Source organism: Scardinius erythrophthalmus, assembly GCF_964197995.2.
Source record: "Scardinius erythrophthalmus genome assembly, chromosome: 10".
Lineage (NCBI taxonomy): Eukaryota > Metazoa > Chordata > Actinopteri > Cypriniformes > Leuciscidae > Scardinius > Scardinius erythrophthalmus.
Genome location: NC_138230.1, coordinates 30,372,037 through 30,394,804, shown reverse-complemented (window position 1 = coordinate 30,394,804; position 22,768 = coordinate 30,372,037). Strand labels below are relative to the sequence as shown.

General features: G+C 37.2%; 1 protein-coding gene across 2 annotated transcripts; it reads right to left on the bottom strand.

The window, feature by feature from the left end:
* Nucleotides 1–2,760: 2,760 nt before the first annotated feature.
* Nucleotides 2,761–22,376, bottom strand: smad10a (SMAD family member 10a). Of its 2 annotated transcripts, none has more exons than XM_081377570.1 (12): nucleotides 22,053–22,376; nucleotides 19,454–19,699; nucleotides 13,675–13,849; nucleotides 13,457–13,480; nucleotides 12,572–12,790; nucleotides 12,267–12,473; nucleotides 10,719–10,814; nucleotides 10,555–10,608; nucleotides 9,895–10,078; nucleotides 7,851–8,019; nucleotides 6,458–6,596; nucleotides 2,761–3,946 (listed from the first exon to the last, which is right to left on the bottom strand). In XM_081377570.1, exons 2-12 carry the CDS (start codon nucleotides 19,688–19,690, stop codon nucleotides 3,735–3,737), a joined length of 1,716 nt encoding a protein of 571 aa, XP_081233696.1. In that variant the 5' UTR covers nucleotides 19,691–19,699; nucleotides 22,053–22,376; the 3' UTR covers nucleotides 2,761–3,734. The 2 variants fall into 2 exon arrangements, with proteins under 2 accessions (XP_081233696.1, XP_081233695.1); XM_081377569.1 differs by having other exon boundaries at nucleotides 19,454–19,694.
* Between the last annotated feature and the right edge of the window lie 392 nt (nucleotides 22,377–22,768).

Sequence of the window (22,768 nt, the reverse complement as noted above, 5' to 3'; positions counted from 1 at the left end):
GCACTCATCGAAAAACAATGAGTGTACCTGACATCTAATGTGTTTTATAGCAACTGACGTTCAAGAAAAAGAAAGAAAACAAGGCATTATGCTTTACAATAAATTTCCCGAAAGGTTCATAATTCTCAACGTGACCTGAGCCGATGTGATCGATCCTGCAGATGTAGAATTTGCATCTTTTGCATCGCCCAATTTACAAACGTCATATAGGGTCAAAACGAAACCCGAAAAAACACTATGACTGTAAGACGACTAAAACATCCCTGACGTAATTCATTGCTTAAAACTACTGGAATATTTCAGACCAATAGAAGGTTTGCTAAGTTTAGAATCAATGTGAGAATAACTGGGATGGGCTTTTTAGTTATTTCAAAATCTATCTATGAACAAAGGAGCACGAAGGGAAAGGCACAAAGATTATTACTTTACTGGGAACGCAGAACATCATACAATCCTCTACTAAATCATTTCTCGTAAGTTGTCATTAACCACAGCTAACACTTGTCAAGCACTAAAAATAGTGAGGATCTGATTAAAGTCAACATGAAATGGCATTCGCGACCCATTTTCTTCTGTGACGTAACATATTCCCCAAGCAAATACTGTAATACTGTAATAAGTGGGTTGCAAAAGTCTTATGCTCACTAGGACTGCATTTTTTTTTATAAAAATACAGTAAAACCTACAGAGCCCCTAAAGAGACATGGTTATGGTAAAATAAAATAAAAAAGATTATATTTCAAATGCTTTGGCATTCGCTCACAAAACTTTTGTGATGGAAAAATACGATGTTGGAGGAAAAACTATACTTCAGTGCTTTTGTGAGTGAACACAAAGTTTCTCGGAGAAACGCAATACTTACGTAAGAGAATTCAATTTCTTTAATTTCATGTTGACTTTAACATCCTACAATGAGGTTCCACTTTTATTATTAGATTTGCATTTATATTGGATGCACATACTAAATAAACCAATAAAAAGGGTCTTTCAATAAATGCATAATTTCCTGTAAGTGTACAGTAAAATATAGACATTTCAATTTGGGAAGGCAGCAAAACGATAATATTGAATGCTCGAAGTTTCGATGTTCTACCCGTTTGCAAAAGGTTATAGTGGTATGGGGATGACTGACTGAATTTCGCTCCCAATCGAAACGAGAGTTGCTGGGCGAGATAAATGCTAAAGCTGAGCAACTGGTGTTGGCAAAAACCCGTTGTTTGAAATCGGTCAGTCGGTGCATCAAGGCTCTACATTCGGTTCAAGACACGCCTTGTTTTGGTTTGGTTAAAGTATGAGGTGAGCATGACGTCCGGAAAGTAGAAGATTCCAGACACATTTTGGCATAAAGAAAAATCCACTGGGTTCATGCTTGATTATCATGAGGTATTCTGGCTTTGGTGAGTTACACCACATGGCAAATGATTTGGTTACAAACACCGAACTGCGTCACAATACTAATACCACCATTTTAAAGCTGAACAATTCAGGCTTGTTTTTTTTTTTTCTTGTTTTTTTTTTTTTGGTATGAAAATAAAGGAGCTGGAAGGCTATTGCAAGTCTAACTAATAAGATGCCTGGATAGTAAGCCGCGTAATAGCTGAGTTGAGGTCCACATGTAGAGGAACACAGCACAAGCACAGAGATGAGGAGCGTTTTGTTTTGACAGTTTGTCCTGTTATCTGTCTGGTACAGTTTGTTTCCCAGAGGCAGGTTTGCATCTACATCAGCTGGTCCTTTCGCACGGTTCCTGAAGTGACCAGCGCCAACATAGCGATATACATTTGCTCTGAGGCATTTAGTGCTACCAAACCCGTGGATCTCAAGATATTCTGAGTTTTTATGCAATAAACTTGGTTGGAGGTTGAACAGTCTCTTCCTCACTTGTTGTGTGTGTTTGTGTGATACCAGAGTCTAATAGAGCACAACACAATGTTCCTCAAGTAAAAATACCATTCATTTTCTTCACAAAGATTCGAGTCAATCTTGCTGCACTCTCATTTTTGAATATTTGAACAAATATTTTAGAACAAACTTCACATATACAATATACAAGCTGATTTAAATTCACAATGCATTTGTTTTTTTGTAATGTTCCATCTTGTAGCTATTTGGTTTGGTTCGAGGATCAGAACTCTTTATGGAGTAAGTGAATGGAAAAATACTTCCGGAACCAAGGCCATTGCAAAAACGGCTTTGTTTTACGTTCAGACACTGACCCATAAATGAATTTCTTGCAAGGACAGATTGTAAGCATTTTATACCAGTATTGCAAAACTATTAGGCTCTAATATTCTTAGTATAACTGCATGATGTGCAAAGCTAGAAAGGCATATGAACAATAAAGCTATTTCCCTGAACTTAATCAACCCTGTGTAAACTTGCATTCATTAGTAGACCTGTAGCGCTAAGGTATATACATCTAATTTGAATGGATAAATCTCACAAATCCCAACAAGAACATGTTCAGATCATATTTTACCATAAGGTCAAGAGAAAGTAATAGAAAAATATGTTTGTATAAAGTGAAAGTAACTTATTTTCAGAGGTGTAAAGTCCAGGGGTCAGAAAGTAAAAGTCCTGCCACCCATGAACTCAGCCAGCTGATTTCACTAATTAGTTCTATCTCCTGGCTGAAAAACTGCTAATTAGCAAATCCAGGTGATTGGAACAAAATAATGAGGAGGACATATATATATATATATATATATATATATATATATATATATATATACTTAAATTATTTAATTATTTGTACATCATTGTAGTATATGGACTGCCTTTAATTTATGATGATTTTAATAAAACAGAATCACTGCATCACAGTTTTTTTTAAGAAAAAATATGCAGTACTCTCATCAGAATCATCATTGCATAAACATTTCAATAAAGTACATTTTGGGGAAAATGCTTAATTAATTTAAAATAATGTCACAATAATAATAAAAATAATGAAAACAGGCTTCATTCTCTGTATAGGGTTTATTCATCCAAAAATGAAAAGTTCTGTCATTAATTACTCACCCTCATGTCGTTCCAAACCCGTAAGACATTCGTCTTAAATACTGAGCCGGCGTTCTGACGTAGAACCTGGAAGCGCTGCACTGTATTTATAACATAAACAGCATAGAAGACTGACGCAAATGAGAAGAAATTGTTGAATGAAGTAGTTTTTGTTTGTTTTTTTGCACACATTACGTATTCTCGTCGCTTCATAACATTAAGGTTGAACCACTGTAGTCACATGGACTATTTTAACGATGTCTTTATCACCTCCTGGGCCTTAAAAGTTGCAATGACATTGCTGCCTATGACTGGTTCAGAAATCAGAAAGCTCTCGGATTTCATAAAAAATATCTTAGTTTGTGTTCCTAAGATGAACAAAGGTCTTAGGGGTTTGGAACGACATAAGGGTGAGTAATTAATGACAGAAATAAAAATAAAAAAACCTTTAAGAAAAATATATATTTTTTAAATTTGAATGAAATATGACCTAGACATGTTTTTGTGAGATTTACCCGAAAAGAAATGCAACATTTCACTATAGAACAATAAAATGCACTGAAATATCTTTCAAAAACATGAATTTTAGAGTAGTGAATTTCTGTGTTGTTTTCATTGGGATTCTAATGACTGATAAAAGAGCAAACCACACTGTAGCACGTAATGTGGCTTGCACGCTTACTGTAGTGAGTCCAGTATCTGTGTTGTGAGTGTTTTCTGTGTATTGTTCCCTCTCAATTAGCTGGTCCAGGGTCTGCCAGTGGCATAGTGTGCAGCACCTCATCCAGCAGCTGCAGTGCCCGGTGCAAATGCACCTCCACCCAGCAGGGGGTGTGCTTGATGCTCTGCCGGGGGTAATCAGGCCCCCAGCCCTTCACGAAGCTCAGGCGCAGGATGCACAGCCTCCTGAGGTCATCCACACCAATCCCTGCTGCTGCTGAGAGGCCTGAAAATAAACATTCGTAAATTCACCAACCACTCAGTTTCTGAATTTGCACTGATTCTTCAAAAACTTTATCTATTAAGGAATTAGGTTATCTAATAATATCCCCATTAAAAGCGGTTTTCTATCCTATGTTGACTTATTTCCTGTTGAAACAGTCAGTTAGATGCATTTATTACAGAGATGGTCTTAATATTGGGAGATACGATGGTTTGCGGCTCTACCTTTGGAGAAAGCGTAATGGCCAACTCGGATCACTTGTGACTTGATAACCAATCACATTACAGCTTTGACCTCATTGAATTTCTTCACTTATAAAACAGCATTTTTTTCATAGTAAACTCTTAAAATAGATCAATACAAAACAAATGTTTAATGACCAACATGTTAAAAATTAGCAGACAGGCTGTCGATTCATTAAGTGATGAGCTATTTCCTCACAAAAGCAGTATATACAGAAGCCTCTCCTCCATTGACACCCATTAAAAAAAAAACAGGCTGCTTTCCCATGTATTGCTGCATTGTTGTTGTTTTTTTTTTTTTTTTTTGGCTAACCTTGGAGGCTTGGCTTAGTTTATTACTGCTCTCTGAAATGCTAGATTCTAGCTGGTCCGTCACAACATTCTGAGGTCAGTTATTCCCTGAAAATGACCGTGGTCCAAAGCCACTAGAAGGCAAGCCTGCAACCTTTATCCTAAAAAGCTTAACGGCTAATGCTAACGCTGTTGCAGTACGCAAGGAAGGAAAGCAGAGGCCGTTTTTTTAAGGATTTCAATGGAGAAAAAGCTTCACTACACTGAATGAAACGCTTTTGTGAGGAAATAGCTTATCATTTAATGAATCGACTGCTTGTCCGCTAGTCTTCAACATGTTTTACGCTAAACAATACTTTTGTTGGGAGCAATATGTAGATTTTACTATGATAAAAAGGTTATTTTATAAGAGAAGGCAGAGAAGGGAATGTCGCTACAGGTAAGACTCATTTACGGCATTACTATAGCATTTAATAGTAATATTGAGTGATATATTGTTTAAAGAAAGTTAAAAATACTAATGCTTTCTTTCTTTGGCTTTCAGGTTTTACCAGTTATGACTTGAATTGTAATGACTTTTATAACTATTACAACAATTGCAATGATTTATGACTGCTGTGTCTAATATGCTTTTTAATGAATGAAGGTAAAAATACATATAATTTGAATGAATTAAATATGTATTAAATTACAATTAAGTTTAGTGTACTCTTAAATGTAGTTTTATGACCCCCGCAGTGACTACTTTACAGCTAATAAGAGATATTTACGCTCTTTTTTTCCCGCAGTAAAGCACATTCCACAAACAATGCAATCCTACTGTAAATATGAACATCCTACTCCAAATATAGAACATTTATTCACAAGACCAACACGCTAATAACCCACCAGAAACTGATTAACGTAAACTGTAACTGACTCACTGCCATTACACAATAGGCTGAGTTGCCTAACGTGATCCAAGTTAGCCGTTACGCTTTCTTCAATGGTAAGAGATACAGACTCTCTCATCTCCCTATCCACCTTATTTTTTAGGTAAGAGCCGGAGCGGCCATTTGTAAACTTAATGTGTCTGGCTTCCGGTATCATCCGCTTCCAGTTATTTTTAGATGTACAAAAAAGATTGTTATGCTGCTTGATATTGCAAACTGCTATTTCTTACCCTATTATTTTAATGTAGTGGTTTAATTATAAGCATGCTGTTTTGTAGCGCAAACAGTTTTACCATTTACTGCACTTTGTTATTCTTCTCGTTATTTCCCTATAGTGACTAATGAATCAGAAGTACATTCACAGAATTAGCTTAGTTCCGCATTAAAAAATAAGATAAGAGACAATCTCTGCCGTGGTCAATACAAAAGCATCGCTGTATGATGACAGTCATCCAGTTATTTGAGACCGGTGATTCTTTCATGCCTCTTGTATTACACTCTCCCTCTCATTTCATTCAAATGCAGCTGGTGCATCTTGTGTATCAGTAATTGACTGTACTAACTGTAAAATAATAGGACTCCAGTATTAATGGTAGGCCTCCAATATTAGGCCTACTACGGTATTATAATATAATAAAGAGGTACGATTTTAAAACGGTTTCTTCTCAAATCAATATTTCATGACCCAGTCATTATTTATGTGGTGAAAAGCTGTGTACTAAGTAATAGGACTGTAAATTATCCCTCAAATGTTCATCTTGTTTTAACTTGTTTGTTCCTCTAGGCTCAAAGCTGCAGTTTAATGTGCTAATAAAATATTTAAACTCAAATCAAACTTATGTGGCAAGTGTCTGTGTAATAAGAGGGATAATGTACATCCAGTCAGTCGTCACTGCGAAATAAATTGCAGGGACCTGATCACCCTGTCAGGGTTTATTTTGCGATAAAAACCAGCTGGATGTACATTATCCCTTACCTGATGACCTCAAAGCTAACAGACATCATAATTTTGACCTCATGGGTTAGCAGTGAATGAGGCAGACACTCACTGACTGCAGGCGCGATTCCACCAACACTTCCTGGTCCTGGAATATTCCCTGCTACCGCTGCGGCCTGCGCTGCTGCTGCCGCCTGAGCCGTGGCCGCCTGTTGCTGCATCTGCCTGTGGCACTGCCTGAGGTCAAAGACCTGCAGGAACAAAACAACACAATAAGCACAGCATTGAGGCACACAGACCTCGCTGCCGTGTCCTAAAACAATGGCTGATGAGAAGTCATTTAGACAGGCTTGAAAAAAAGTGAAGCTCTGGATCAAGCAAATCTAATGTGACAGGAAGCAAAAATACACACAGAGCTCTCAAGTGTACAAAGGTATTTACTGCCCGTTGAGTCAGGCATTAAAGGGGTCATATTATGAGGACTTTTCCTTGATCTTTAATTTAATAATAATAATAATGTCATGTAATTTTAATAAAATGAAAATATTAAACACTGCAGCACAAACGAGGCATTTAAAAAATTAAAGCAACTTTGTTTAAATTTATCTATTTATTTATCAATTTGAAAAGTCATTTATTTACATTTTTAATTATATGCTTGTTGTTTATTTTCTTGTTACTTGTTACTACATTTTAACTACAAAAAACATAATTCAAAAATGTAAATGAATCGCTTTTCAAACTAGCATAGATATATTTAGACAAGTAAGTTGCTTATTTCATTTTTTGAAATACAGTTTTTTGTACATAAAATGTAGTTAAGTGTAACAATAAAATAAACTTATCAAATTGACAAATATTTAAACTTGCTTGTTTTTTATCAAATTAAAAAATTAAATAAGCAAAATAGACATATATATATATATATATATATATATATATGAAGAGTTCAGATGCAAAAACCTCTGAGTGCCATCTGAAATTTTCTTTTTGTAGTAAATATGTACGACAACCACACTAGGTCATGGGACTGATGATGATGATGATGTAGTAAATATGTAAAATGTAGTTATACACCCACACACATATACACATACACACACACACATATACACACATATATATATATATATATATATATATATATATATATATATATATATATATATATATAAAATATAGTGTGGGGGGGGGGTGTAGTTACATTTGAAAAGTAATTTATTTATTATATTGAATTATTGTTTTTTTTATTAAAATATAGCTACGTCACAATAAAATAAACACGCTTTTTTAATTGTAAAACAAATTTTATTTTTTAGACCTACAAATAATAATAATAATAAAAAATTACTAACCGCTCACAATCTAGTTTTCTACAAAAAGTAAATTCTAATCATAACGTTGCACTATTTCCACCCGTAAATAATTTATAAAATATGATGATGACCCCCCTTTAAGCTTTTCATTTGTGACGTCCGCAGTATTTGTGGGTTCGAAGCTTTTACCTTTATGTAAGCCCCTGGGTAGATTTTGTGCACCGCATCTCCTGGCGCTCGGCCTGCTTCTCTGTCCAGGTAGTAACTCTGCACAAAGACGGCGTGATCGCTCATGCAGCGCATCCATACATCGCCTTCTCCACGACACTCTAGCTGCACGCCTTTACCTATGTGCAACCTGAGGACAGGATGAGAAGACAGCTGCAGACTGTAACATCAAATCAAACATCAAATAGTTACATAACACAATTGAACACATGCCACCGAGTGTCATAACCAAAACCAGATGCGCCTTTGTTGACATGATGCTTGCATTCTATTTTGTCAGGTTGTTAAAACCAGTTATTTCCAGATTGTTGTCCTTGAATAATCTGTTTGTTTATTATTGTTCATCAGTGTCATTCTGGCACAGTAAGCAGATTTCGCAAGAGCGTGTTAAGGTAAACATCAAACCTGTGAAATTCATCTATACACAAAACAAAGACTCACACACACATATATACTGTATATATGTTTATATATATAGGGTTGGGAACCGAGAACCGGTTCTTATCCAGAACCGGTAGTGTTTTTGAAAAAATACCGGAACCGTGCGAAATTCCTAAGTTTCGGTTCCGAAAACGGTTCTGGTGCGCTGTGTGGGCGAAGTGCTGGGAGCTTATCCTTTAATAGCGACGTCTCACCTCATATTAAAATAGTAATGAATGCACTGAAAAGCCCTCGCGCTAACTTACTCAAATACGCTTTGCGTCCGATATCAACGCAGAGAGAGAGAGTGTGTGTATTAAAGACAGTAGAGCTGCATGATTAATCTTTAAAATATCTTGATTCAAACACCCACGCGATCTTATTCCTAAATTACAAAAACCTCACCCCTGAACATTCAAATCTGTTTGTGCTGTCGCTGACCCAGAGAGAGCAGTTGTCAATATGAAACAGCAGATTAATGAATGGGAGTGAAGTGAAGCAACTGACTTTGGTAGGTCACATGACAGTAACATAGCGGATGTAGTACGTCTGGATTTCATTCATACTAGTACCCACATTCATACTATATAGAACAGTTTCTTAATGGTCGCGAAGTAAATTCAAATTCAACTGTAGTACCTACTAGAGCCCTGCACGGGACTGTTTTCTTAATCCCGCTCCCGCTGAATTTCTGACCATTACCGCCCACTCCCGCAACGTGTGCGTTCCACTCCCGCCCGCACCCTCAAACATTCTGTTACAGCTTGTAGAAATTGTGAAAAAACATTACACCAACATTAGGGCTATGCTTAACATTCAAATGACAGAAATTTTGTTTAATTACACTGACCACAAGATAAAGTAATGCTAGCACGGTAGCACCACAAATGAAAAACACACTCAGCCAGCTTTTTATTAAAACGAACATCCCATCTAGTGGAGCCTAAATATATATTTAAAGTCCCCATGTAGTCAATAGTTGTATCCCTTAAAACTCACCTTTGATCACCAAAATGGTATATTTAAAAGTTTTTTTTCCAGTGAACATTATTTATTCAAGGCTTAAAATAGATTGAATAGCTTGTAAAATAGCTAGTAACTACACCCTTGCTTCATTTAGTATACGCCGAGCCATGAATATGCAAATGAGCCCCGTCTCCACTAAGATCCCAATCCCAATGCAGCCCTCTAGTACCTACTCAAACAGCATGCCATTTCAGATGCAGTGTGTGTCTCCTTCTCGTCCAAAAATGTCTTTCTTTAATAGCCGACAACTGTCTGTATATACTAACACCAGTAATTACCTTCTTTATTTTAATGCCATTAAAACTCCATTTTTAGCACTTTCACACTCTAAAGTTGTGATAAAAGAAGAAATATGCAACTAATCTACTGGCACTGGTCTTTGGAAAACTTTATAGCTAAATAAAAAGCACATTAAAATTGTAATATTCACAATGCAGGTTTTATAACTGCAAGAAAATACTACTGCACAAATCATAAATATTCAGTATATCACCCAGCTCTGACAACCACACTAAGATATTTTTTCACTGGAACAGTTGTTGGATTGCGGCACACATACCTGGCCCGCTCACTGGCGTCTGTGCGGTGCACATTACTAAGCTGACCCAGGCAGAAGCGGTCACCTCCTGAGGGGTCCACATACCCGTCAATCGTCACCACCGGACAGCTGGACAGCACTTTAAACATCTCTCCAACCTGCACGTCCATCTCAAAGTACGAGATGGAGCACCAAAACTCAGGACCTGTTGATGCATCGCATATTGAACTGTAAGTCTGAGAGCATAAATAGATAAAAAAAAGTCACTTATGCTAACCAAAGCTGCATTTATTTGATCAAAATATAGTAAAACAGTAAAATTGTGAAATATCATTCCAATTTAAAAGAACTGTTTTCTATTGTATTATCTTTTAAAATGTCATTTATTCCTGTGATGCATGTCACATGATCCTTCAGAACTCATTCTTATATGCAGATTTGCTGCTCAAGAAACATTTCTTATTATTAATGTTGAAAACAGTTGTGCTGCTTAATATTTCTGTGGAAACCGTGATTCATTTCTTTTCAGGATTCTCAGATAAATAGCTTTTATTTGAAACAGAAATATTTTGTAAAATATAAATGTCTTTACTGTTACTTTTGATCAATTTAATGCATCCTTGCTGAATCGATATATTAATTTCTTTCAAGCAAAACTTTGAGATTATATAAAGTAGAAACCTGGATGGTTGGAGACTGGAGGAGGGAAAGATGCTGTACTGTGATGTTGAGACCCTGATAGAGGAAGATATTATAATGGATTAAATTAGTTATAAAATAATGGTATATTTGCATACATGCATATTTAAGTGAAGTGTCTGTAGTAATGTTTAAGGCAAACGTACAGTAGTGTGGGTGGTGGAGAGGAGGTTGGTGGCCGCGCCCATTTTGCTGGGGTCCTACAGGAGTATAGGAGGCTGTGCTGCTGCCTGTCCAGGTTGCTGCAGCAATATAGAGATTAAAAATGTTTTGTATATGAAGCAGTAAAAATGCGACAAGTATTTTATCTGTCTACACCAACACAGAAAATACCAAGCAACATTCCAAAACCACAGCCAATTAGAATATATTAAATGAAGGTTAATATACAGCTTTGTGGGCCAATGAGATTTCACGGTGGGCACTGGGCAGGACTACAAAAACAGAAATTTTGTCAAGTTGTTAATAATAATAAAACTATTAAAAATTTTCATTGATTAAAATAAAGCTGAAATAAATATTTTATATAAAATATAAACGTTAGGTGAAATTAATACATTGAAATTACAAAAATGAACAAAATAAATTTTAATTAAATAGAATATAAAAAAACTAATACACATGACAAACGCTCATAACTACTAAATCTTAAACTAAAATTTAAGAAAAAGATGATTTAAAGGGATAGTTCACTTTGAAAATAAATTTTGGTATGTTTTAGCTTACCTCAAGGGCATCCAAGATGTAGGTGTCTTTTTTTCCGCAGTAGTTTCAATTTGGATATTTTTAGGTCAAACCGTTCTTGTCTGACAGTCATATAATGCAGGTCGATGGTCACTGTATCAAAACACAAGCACAGAGTCCAAATTAAAACAATTCCCCATCGTCCAAATTAAACAATTCCCCATCGTAAGTACACATTGATGGCCTAAGACACGAAACGAGCAGTTTGTGTGAGAAAACGAACAGTATTTATATCGTTTTTACCTCTTGTAACACAGCACACGTCCAAATGATCTGACGGCGCGGGTGGGTATAGATGTATACATAGATGTCGCCTTGGCTACGGTTTCGTTCCAATGAACTGCAGTAGCAAAGGCGACATCTAGTGTATACATCTATACCCGCTCGCGGGCGGGTATAGATATATACACTAGATGTCGCTTGGCTACGGTTTCGTTCCAATGAACTGCGTAGCCAAGGCGACATCTATGTATACGTCTATACCCGCCCGCGCCGTCAGATCATTTAGACGTGTGCTGTTTTCAAGAGATAACAACGATATAAATACTGTTCGTTTTCTCACACAAACCGCTCGTTTCGTGTCTTAGGCCATCAATGTGTACTCATGATGGGGAATTGTTTAATTTGGACGATGGGGAATTGTTTTAATTTGGACTCTGTGCTTGTGTTTTGATACAGTGACCATCGACCTGCATTATATGACTGACAGACAAGAACGGTTTGACCTAAAAATATCCAAATTGAAACTACTGCGGAAACAAAGACACCTACATCTTGGATGCCCTTGAGGTAAGCTAAAACATATCAAAAATTAATTTCAAAGTGAACTATCCCTTTAATATATGATTAATACTATAATAGTATATAAATAACACTGATCAAAAACTCACATTAAAATAAACAGGATTTATCATTTGACATTGTGACTGGTTATGAGAAGTGTAATTTACTGTGAAAGGAGCTTTGTGTCTGGGAGTGTTTGGAGCCGTTGTAGCCGTTCTGGTTTGGTGGAGGCTGGGGTGGGACGGGGGTCTGTGGGGGTCCATGTGTGGGGGTAGAGGGGGGAGGTGTAGGGGTCATGACTTGACCCTGAGGAGATGCAATCTGTAGTAAGCCTTCACCATGACCTCCCTGCATCGGCATCATAGAGCCTGAAGCTGAAAGACATGAGAGTTTGGAAGATGACTCAACGACACTATTACAACTGCACAATTTAACCTCCCAGAGTCCTCTATGGCCAAAGGTCAGCACTTACCGGTGGGGGAGAGGGGCATATTAGAGTAAAGGGTGACCGGTGGGGGTGCGCGGGTGGGTTCTGAAGGCAGCTGTAGAGGAGGCAGCGGCTGGCCGTAGTGGTCCGGAGGGGGGAGTTTCATCACACCCTGGTGGTCCTGCTGGGGAGGCAGGCATGGGGGAACGTCCATCTGAATGCAGTCGTGGCTGTACTCTTCCTTTATCAGTCTGCCAGTGGGACCTAGACACCAGCCAGAGGACAAATTATGCTCTCTTTACTGAATCGGTTTATTTAACAATTCACTGATTCATTTGAGCCTTAATCAAATCAGTCAATCTTTTTTGAACCTGTGCGGAATAGTAAGCAATTTTTCACTGTTTATTTAAGCGTAATGTTGTCATTTTTATTAAGATCCCAATGATTTTAAAATCTAAATTAAATCATATATGTATACTGTAAAAAAAAAGTGGTCAGTGAGATGTTTTAATGTTTTTGAAAAGAAGAATCTTATGCTCGCCAAACTGCATTTATTTGATCAAAAATACAGTAAAAATATTGTGAAATATTATTCTAATTTTCAATTTTATTATATTTGAAAATATTATTTATTCCTGTGATAGCAAAACTTTCAAAAAATGTCAACAGTGTCATATGATTCTCCAGAAATCATTTTAATATGTTGATTTGGTGGAAACCACGATACATTTTTTTCAGGATTCTTTGATAAATAGAAAGTTCAAAAGAACAAGAAATATTTTAAACAGTATTTTTTGTAACAATGTGAATATATCTGAATGTTAGCATTATATATACACTAACATTTAAAAGACGTTTACATTGTTACAAAAAAAATCTATTTCAAATAAAATAGTGACAAATATCTGCAGACAAATGTGTGTAACTTACCCGTGTTTTGAAGACTGAGACCAACTTGAGAAGAGCAACAAAAAAAAAAGAGAAAACAAAAGAGAAAATCATATTGTAAATTGACCGAACAAAGTTTTTCTGCACTGATAAAAAAAAAAAAAAAAGCATAACACTGTAGTTTCGAGACACAGAATGTGCTGCACACAGCTCAGTAATGTCTTTGTTCATGGTGATGAATAAAAGGATAGCAGACTCACCGATGCCTGGCGACACCACTCTCTCATAATGGTAAGGGTTGACACAGACATTATCGTATTTGAGGTCAAATGCGTACTGGCAGAATTTCACATGCTTGAGCTCATTCTTGTGAAGGTCGGGCCAGCGCCACAACCGTGCGTAGATTACATGAGGGAAACCTTTACGCCCGGCAACCTGCAGAAAGAAAAAAATAAGAAGAGAAGAGTAAAAGAAATGTTCATGAGGAGTGTAATAATACTAAAGGAAAACAGCACAATCTCTTATACTGCACAATTAACAACATAGATATTAAAGGTATAGCGGAGGATTTTCTTTTTCCGGGTGGGTAGTGTAAACTATTGGTCCACCTAAGTGTCAATCATTCTGGTGATATGTAACGTAAGGCCGTCGTACGTGCTCGTCCCTTAGTTTTCGCTTTCTGCGCATGCGCACTTTCAGGTGTTTATGTGTGGTGGTGAGCTAGAGTTACGGTTTAAGCCATTCATTGAAGCTCGCCGTTTCACCGGGTCCTTTGAAAATGTCTGAGGGTCGCAAGAGAAAAAGTTTGTACGAACTGTATGAGAAGAAGAGAAAGGCCTCAGAAGAGAGAAACAAGATCAGAGTGTTTTTGGGAGTGTTTCACACGATGGCGTGCGCTGAAAACACAGGTTGGGCTTCCCACTGATGCCTCAGTCGCGAAGTTTCTACTCGACAGGTAAAGTTTGGCATGCTATTTGGTGAAAAAGTGCAAATCTTCTTTTGGAAAGTAATCTTGTATGAGTGATGCCGACAGCAACTTGTAAACAGAGCGTGCACGAGGAGAACCTCGCACACGTTTAATAGGCGTTCCCTCTCGGGAGCATGTAGTGTGTTGCGCATGTGCATTTTTTCAAAAAGTGGAGAGGGCGGTTCTTATCTAAAATTCGGAAAGATCCTCCGCTATACCTTTAACCAGTCATGAGAAAATGTTAAACTTTAAAATGTTCCAATCATTATTATAATATAATTGACTGACAATGACACAATTCAATTCAGTTCATTTTCTAAACTATTGATTAAATGATGCAGCGATACATAATGATATCTGAAATCGGATCATGATTTGGTTTAATTTGATAATTTTGATACATTTCATAATTATAAAAAAATGCTTTAGCAACACTAGTAATAATAAGAATTACTAAATTCTAAACAGTACAGCATTATTTTAGTATTTTTAAATACTATTATAGTATTTATTTTATTTCTGTATTTTCAGTTCAGAAAATGTTGTTATTAGTAATTAGTATATTTTTCTATATAGCTTTAATTCATTTTTATTTCAGTTGTAGTAATTTAGTCATTTATCTTAAATGTATTTATTTCAGTTAACATTTCATATTTTTGTTTCTAGTTAACAATAACAACTCTGGCTCAGCGCATTTAATTTTAATGTCAGATTTATGTATTTTTAACCTCAAGTATTGAATACACATTAGCATGTTTCAGCGCATATTTGGTTCAGTAGCATAATCAAACTGTGTGAAATACATGTGATTTTGAAATTACAGTTGCAATTTATATAATGCAGTTTTGGCTAACAATGGATTCCTTAGCATAAGCATTGTTTTAAATTTTATTTTTGGCCCTTATGTCTATTGAATGGCCACAGAGACTGAAACCGAGATCGGGTAATGAACATTGGATCACATGACCTATTGTGAAGCGTCTGCCAGTCATTTTTCTGCTAAGGACACAGCAACATGACCAAAACGTTTTACCATAGCAGCTATTTGACAGGTATGCAGTAGTATGACAAAAGAGCATCACATGATCCTGAAAACACAGTGAGCGTAAGGTCATGTGTTGAGTTTTGAGTCCGCATCACAGCTGCCTGTGCTTGTTTAGTGTAGTAGAACAGCAGGGAGGACGTGTGTGTGATATGATAATCCGTTGTAGATTAACACTAAAGGCATGACACTACAGTTATGCGCTAGCAGCATGATACTAGAGCTTAGGAGAGGGATAAATCCAGCTGTCAGTGCCATTTAGGACTGAAGACGGCCTGAAACAAAGACAGAAATGTGGTGGGGCTGGTAACCAAAAGGACCAGGGTTCAAACCCCAGAGGGGACAAGAGAGCTGCTGAGGTCCAGGTGGACCTCCTTTACACAACAGAACTTCAGAAAAACATTTAAGTTATTAATTACTATCATTTGTGTCTAGAAAACCTACTTATTGAAACACATCTGACAAACATTGGTGAACACATTCTTATGTTAGTGATTTTACTGCAGTTATAGGATGTTGTTAGGCATGATGCTTTACAGAGTGCCTAAAATCCCCTTAACGTAGGGCTGGGTGATAAAACATTGATAGCTATGTATCGGGCGGAAAATCTAAGTTTAAGTAAAGTTAATAAAAGTCATGGTTACATTCATTCTTTGTGGAACAAACATGTGGAATGCATTTCATTCATTCCCCATTAATGGTATAAAATATCTTGATAAATATCAATGTCAAACAATAGGAACATATGAGAAAGAGACCTTAATGTGGTCAAATCAGTGTAAAACATGACTTATGACTTTCATTGTGCCAACAGCCCCTTGCAAAAAAGTAGACTTTAGCATACTTTTAAAATAAAAATAGTACTTATTACGGAAATGATGAAGTTAAGTGTGAACTGAATGTAATGTTTTTAAGACACTTAAATGGCAAGAAAAAGTATTACAGTCCTAATAAATACATAAATCTATGTTGAATGCATTTAACTGAACTTTAAATTGTTTTTGACCCACTTAAGTAGGACTTAAGTACATCTTTATATGCAATTGCATAATTACTTCTATTGTCTTTGAAACATGGTTAAAGTGTACCGCCGAATGTACTGACAAGCATTTATGGCAAACTAATGTCATTTCTAATGAAACTTATGTCATGGATTTAAATATATTTGTAATCACACATTTTTTAAATATTAGCTAAGTTTCAATTTAGTACATTTAAAATATATTATATTTCCTTTAAATGTAATATCAAACACACTAAAATTAAAATCAAGGACTTTGCATGTGGTTTAGCATGTTATGAGTACATAGTACAGCTATTTGTAAATGAATGTCTCTCTTTTTTGCTCATTTATAAAAAGTGCGGATGCACACATTCGATCTTAGAGTGTGTTTACGCTAAAATCCATGCAAACGTTCATATTTATAAAAACGGTGTTAGACATGAAATAGTGCTTAGCGACACACGCCAGGGTTTAAGCAGAGGTACGCACTTTTCCTTGAGGCAAAGAGTCGGAGTACTGCAGGTATTTGCCATTCTCAAGTAAAGGATTTTGACTTTGTCTGGTGCTCTTTTATATGTTAATGACATCAATTAAGCGGTGTTTACAAGGCAGAGATCTGAAACCATTCAGCTGCGCATAATTTCATTTGCGATTTATAGATTTCACATCTGGGAGAGAGGCGTACGCACGTTTTTTGTGTGCGCACGTTCGTTATCTGCATCACACGCATGTAGGACAGTTTATATATGAGGCCCACTGTCTCTGGCAAGGTCAAAAAAGGTAACACATTACGTCTCGCTCAGTAGTTCGGTTTTATTGCATCAGGTTCTCCATTACTGCACATACACAGTTTCTTCACTTGTGTTGCCTAGATATCATCACATCTTGTGTGTAAAGAATAGAGCGTACTATCAACCAGCAGCCCTTCTACACAGAGGAAAAAATAGACGGCCTTAAGTTAACCCGGCCCCTTTCCTGTGTTTTAGACAAAACAACCTTCACAACCTCTCCTCCACCCCTCCCTCTAAATCTGCCCATACGAAAGGGTGGGGAAACTGCGCAGACATTGTCCTTACTCCATATAAACCACCACTTTAACTTTGAGGTTGTTGAGGTTTACAGTAAAAAGTCCTTGTGATGAATGTCTCTCTTTGTAGCTGCTGTCAATCATCTAGTATCCATGGACACTGACGCTACAGGCGGGAAGCTATTAGAATTGTTGAAGCTTCGACCGCATCAGTCTCCCATATGAAAGCCGTATGTTCACATGTGGGCGGTGTGGATTTGATTAGCGTTGGGCCCCAAAGCAACACCCAATCACAAGTTTATTCAATGGACAATGCTTTGATTATTTACATTGTCTAGCTTTATTTATGGCAGGATTCACAAATAGATTAGGGGGAACACAATTGTGTGAACAATGTTGAACGTTTTTCTAGGCAGAGGGAAGAGTTTATACAGTGGTTGACCGATATGGGTTTTTTAAAGGGCCGATGTCAAAAAACGATATCTAGAGAGCAGGACCGACGATGAATCTTAGACAGAATCTACCAACTTTCTCGCATTTTCTGTGCCGTCTTTTTTTTAAATAAGTTCTATGTGTGGTTCTGTGAAGTTCTGTGTGCTGCTAAAGACCAATATAATACCGACATACACTACCATTAAAAAAATCAGGGTTGGTTAGATGCTTTTGAAAGATACTTTGATGCATTAAATTGATCAAAAGTGACAGCAAAGACATTTATAATGTTACATTTATAGATTTCTATTTCAAATAAACGCATTTTTTTTTGGACTTTCTATTCATCAAATAATCCTGAAAGAAATGTATCATGGTTTCCACAAAAATATTAAACAGAATAACTGTTTTCAACATTGATAAACAAGTAATAAAAACTCGGTGAGTGTTTTAGCGCAATTTTCTCACCTCATGGGATCACAACACTAAGAGATAGTAAATCTTTTCCTGGATTTTTTTTGTGCGTTCCCGAGATTAGACCTTCCTTAACATAATGCCGAAAACCCGAAGTCTCTAGGTGGTCTGGATGAGGAGTAGATAGAAGTGCAAGATTGGTGCGCACAGACAGAACAGAAATCATGAGTTAACAATCGCAACTTGTCCGGTGGAAAATTGCGCAAATTTTTTTTTTTTTTTAAAGTCTATTGAGCAGCAAATCAGAATGATTTCTGAAGGATCATGTGACTCTGAAGACTGGAGGTATGATAATGAAAATTCAGCTTTGCCACCAAATTCTATTCAAATAGAAAAAGAATTTAGGCTATATTTCACAATATTAATGTTTTCACTGTATTTTTCATCAAATAAATGCAGCCTTGTCGACCCCAAACTTTTGAATGGTAGTGTTATACAATTTGATGCCAAATTAGAATTTTAATATTTACTCAAATGAGAAACAGTTTGCCATAGATTGTTAGAAAACTGTTAAGAATTAATGAAACAAAGGAAGCTTGACCGAAATGTTGATTTCTGAAATATTGTATTTCTTGAAAGGTTGAAACCATTTGGGTGTGTATGGGATGTTTATTTATTATTATGTTATATTTACTCACATTTTTCTTTTCTAAAACAAAAAGTGTGCATTATTCATTGACAGCACTCGGAACGGACACAAGCGGAAACGAGCAGGGAAGAGGGCAAGGTTATTTGGTTATATACCAAATAATCAGCTTGGGAAATGTATTACTCTATTGTTAGTTTTTTGCCTTGAGACAAATACACATGCTGACTGAACAGGTCCCATGAAACTCTAAAAACACCTTTACCACTGTGTCAGGTCCAAACAAACACAATGACAGAATGACAACCTAAACAGCTACACGTACATGTCTGAAAAACCTATCTAACACCAAGTAAAGCAGACAAGAAGAAAATCTGCCAAATGAAGAAATGACTCATCCTTTCAGTTCATTCAGCATTAACATTTGGAGGGATTCCTGTAATTCACTTCTAAGAGCATTAAAGCAAATGTTAATGGTTCAACGCCAATTACTGTAACTGCGGTTCACCTGTAGGCGTCCGTCCAGCGTCCTCTGGATGGTCACGCACTTGCTGGGGTGGACTCCGTTGGTGGTGATGGCGGTAATGAGGGAGTCCAGCTCGTCCTTTTTCTCCTTCAGTTTCTTTACCAGGCTCTCGATGGCACGCTTGGCGAAGCCTTCGTTTTCGCCGCCTTGCCGGTGGCACATGAGACTGTGCACGATACTGAGGCAGGCGTCATTACTGTTGGGAGGGTTCACGGACATCCTGCTGCTCTGACAGATGGGAAAACAGAACAGCAGCATCAATACACAATACTCTTACATGTAGTATGCTAACACACAGTCAGTACTGTAGTAATTATTCATGGAAATTAGAGGTACAGTGCCTTATAATATATCCATTATAAATCCCTTGTATTATATATAATACACGTATAGTATACACGTTATACTGCCAACTATTTGCTGAATATAGATTTCGAAACAGTGGGAATTGCACCACGGTAAACCTGTCAAGCAATAGATAAAATTGATGTTAAATGATCACTGCCTTGCATGTAAGTGACTTTTTCATCTTGGAAATAGATTATTAGGTTATTTTATACAGAGCCAAGAACATGGCCACAAATTATGAATTTGTTCCCCATTCTTTTTCATTTGGTTAAACTGTGGCGACCTTGCACACATTCGTTCCCTCGCTTTAAGTAAACAGTGGTCACGTTGTAACAGTTTGTTCCCTCATTTTAGTGAAAACATGGCCTCCTTGTACAAATGTGTTCCCTCGTTTTAATTAAATTGTACTGTACTGTATTTGTTTCCTTGTTTTAATTATGTTAAATTGTGGCCAAGTTTTACTTATTTTTTCCCTCGTTTTAGTTCAATCTTGCCCACTCCCCCATGTAATTAGGCTCTGTTATTTTGTATTTTAAATTACATTATGCTTAGTGTCTTTACTTTTAGCAGTCTGATCAAAAAAGAGATAATTTGTTATGGAAGGCCAAGTCGAGTGTAGTATTGGACTACGGGTTTGACAACATAATAGGTTATTTGCTTCATGTATACATAAAGAAAAAGTGCATACTTTGCACAGTATTCAGTGCATACTGAAAAAGTGCATACTGAAAAAGTGCATACTTTGCACAGTATTCATACTGTATACAGCAGAAATAGTATGAGTAGTAGTAGATTAGTATGCAAGTCCAAAAATAGCAGGCAATGTTTGAAAGAGCCAAAAAGCAACAGCATTTACAGTGGGGAGCCATCCAACCAACAAATAGCTTACTTAAATTCTCTTTGCACAATAAACTGGGATAGGAGAAAGAGTTTTAATATCCAAAAACACTTTATGCATATGCCATAAGCGACTTAAGTAAGATTAATTTAAATTAGAATTTTGTACATAAGTAGCAGAACTTCATGGAGCTGCTAAAAAAACCCTGTGATCTTAGCATGAGATGTTGCAAGTGCAAAAGTGTAAGATTTCTGGAGTGCAGTAATTGAAAGCTGGTGGAGCGCTGACGGATCCTGGCACTTCAGATCTCTGAGCATCATCAACTCTAATCTGGGGGAGCTTCTCTTAGACCCTTATTATCAGACTCAGTGATGCTCTCCATGTCTGCGCAAGTGGCCCTTGAGGCATGAGCGCCAGAGGAACAACTTTACATTAGGACACAATCTTCAATACTCTTAGATAAAGTAACGGATTTCATACACTGTAATATTTGAGAAACAGCTTCTTCTTAGTCTTGACTGACACAGTCATGCATTATTCCTTTCTTCGTATCTGGGTGTGTATTACTCTGTTATTTCATCATATATGGTACAGTGTACTTGAGTAAAGCATGCATGGCGGCCTGATTAGAGGACATTCAGACCCAGTCCTTGCTTTATATCAGCTATAGTTTGATGAAACCCCAAGGTTTATAATCCCATCATAAGATACTGACTCTGATCAACAGATTTACCATGCAAAAATATCTGTATTACGTGAACAATAATAGCAGGCCTAATTCTAAAGGAGATGAGATGAGACAGAGTCCTAATGTTTAAACTATACAAAACCTTAGCCAAGACATAGAATACAGTTGTAGAATAACAGTTAGTATTTATAAAAATGTCATTCAAAGTTAAAGCCAAACTGTTGACTGCTCTGCGGGCAAACAAATGCAGCGGCGCAGAAGCCATATTTGGTCACATGACGTCATCGAGTCCGCCGTCTAAACATTTCACGAGCTCCCGTTGGATATGAGCACAGTTGAGATGACATGCAACCCGTTTGTGCATTCCAACTAACAAGTCGGAATTCGGATCAATAAAATCAAGGTGAACTGCTGAAGGAACAGACTCTTGGTCGTGAACTTGCAGTGAGAAGGTGGACATCATATGTCAGTGGCTCGAGACAGTATTCAAATGCAAAGACAGTAACGAGATATTTCAAAGCTCAGACAAGGGCAGAGATGAATTATTACGACACGAGAAGGCACACCTTTGACGTAATATGTTTTAAACGAGGGAAATGTATCGCCAAATCGACAGTCCTGATCAGTTTCCTATAACGGTCTCGAATGGTGCAGCGTGCGTTTAAAAATTAATAAATAAGCACAGACATGTACAAAAAAATACTCACACATCGGTCGTATTGTTAGAGAATTGCAAAAAGCAGTCTTCTGAACAAGGACGGAGAGGTAGAAATCCGCGTCCCCTTCCCCCTCCAACATCTAATTTGAGTCGATACCGGACTATCAGGCTCGCTGTCTCCGTCCGCGCATCCTGCCGCTCTCCTCGCGCTCGTCGCTACAATAACAAAAGCGGGTAGACATTGTGCGCGTGAGCGTCTCGTCCGACTCAAACCAATAGGAGGCCGAGTCTCAAAAGGACGGCGGCGCTCATCCAATCACGGCGCGGCTCTCACGGCTGGGCCCCCGGGCCGAGGTCTGTCTGGGTCGCGTCTGGATTGACATATCGGCGCGACTGTTTTTTTAAGGTGGCGCCGCTGAGATTACTCCGCCCCATATCAACTCACCCCGCCCCATTCATCCCTGCTCAGTTTCCATCGATGATTGAAATTTACAACAGCCAGCGATGGCTACTTTTAGACTAGCTCCCCAGTGGCGCATGTAATAGGCAGTAGAAAACTTGTATCATATTCTTTAGTCAGCTTTAATCAAGGACTAAAATATATTCAATGGGGCCCAATGATTTGAGACCACATTGAAAATCCCTGATTTCGTCCATTAAAACCTGGAAATAAACAAAACGGATTATAAAACAAAGAAATAAAATAAGAAGACTTATTGGGTTTTTTTTCGATGCCACAGGCACCCAGATCATCCTGGTCCGAGG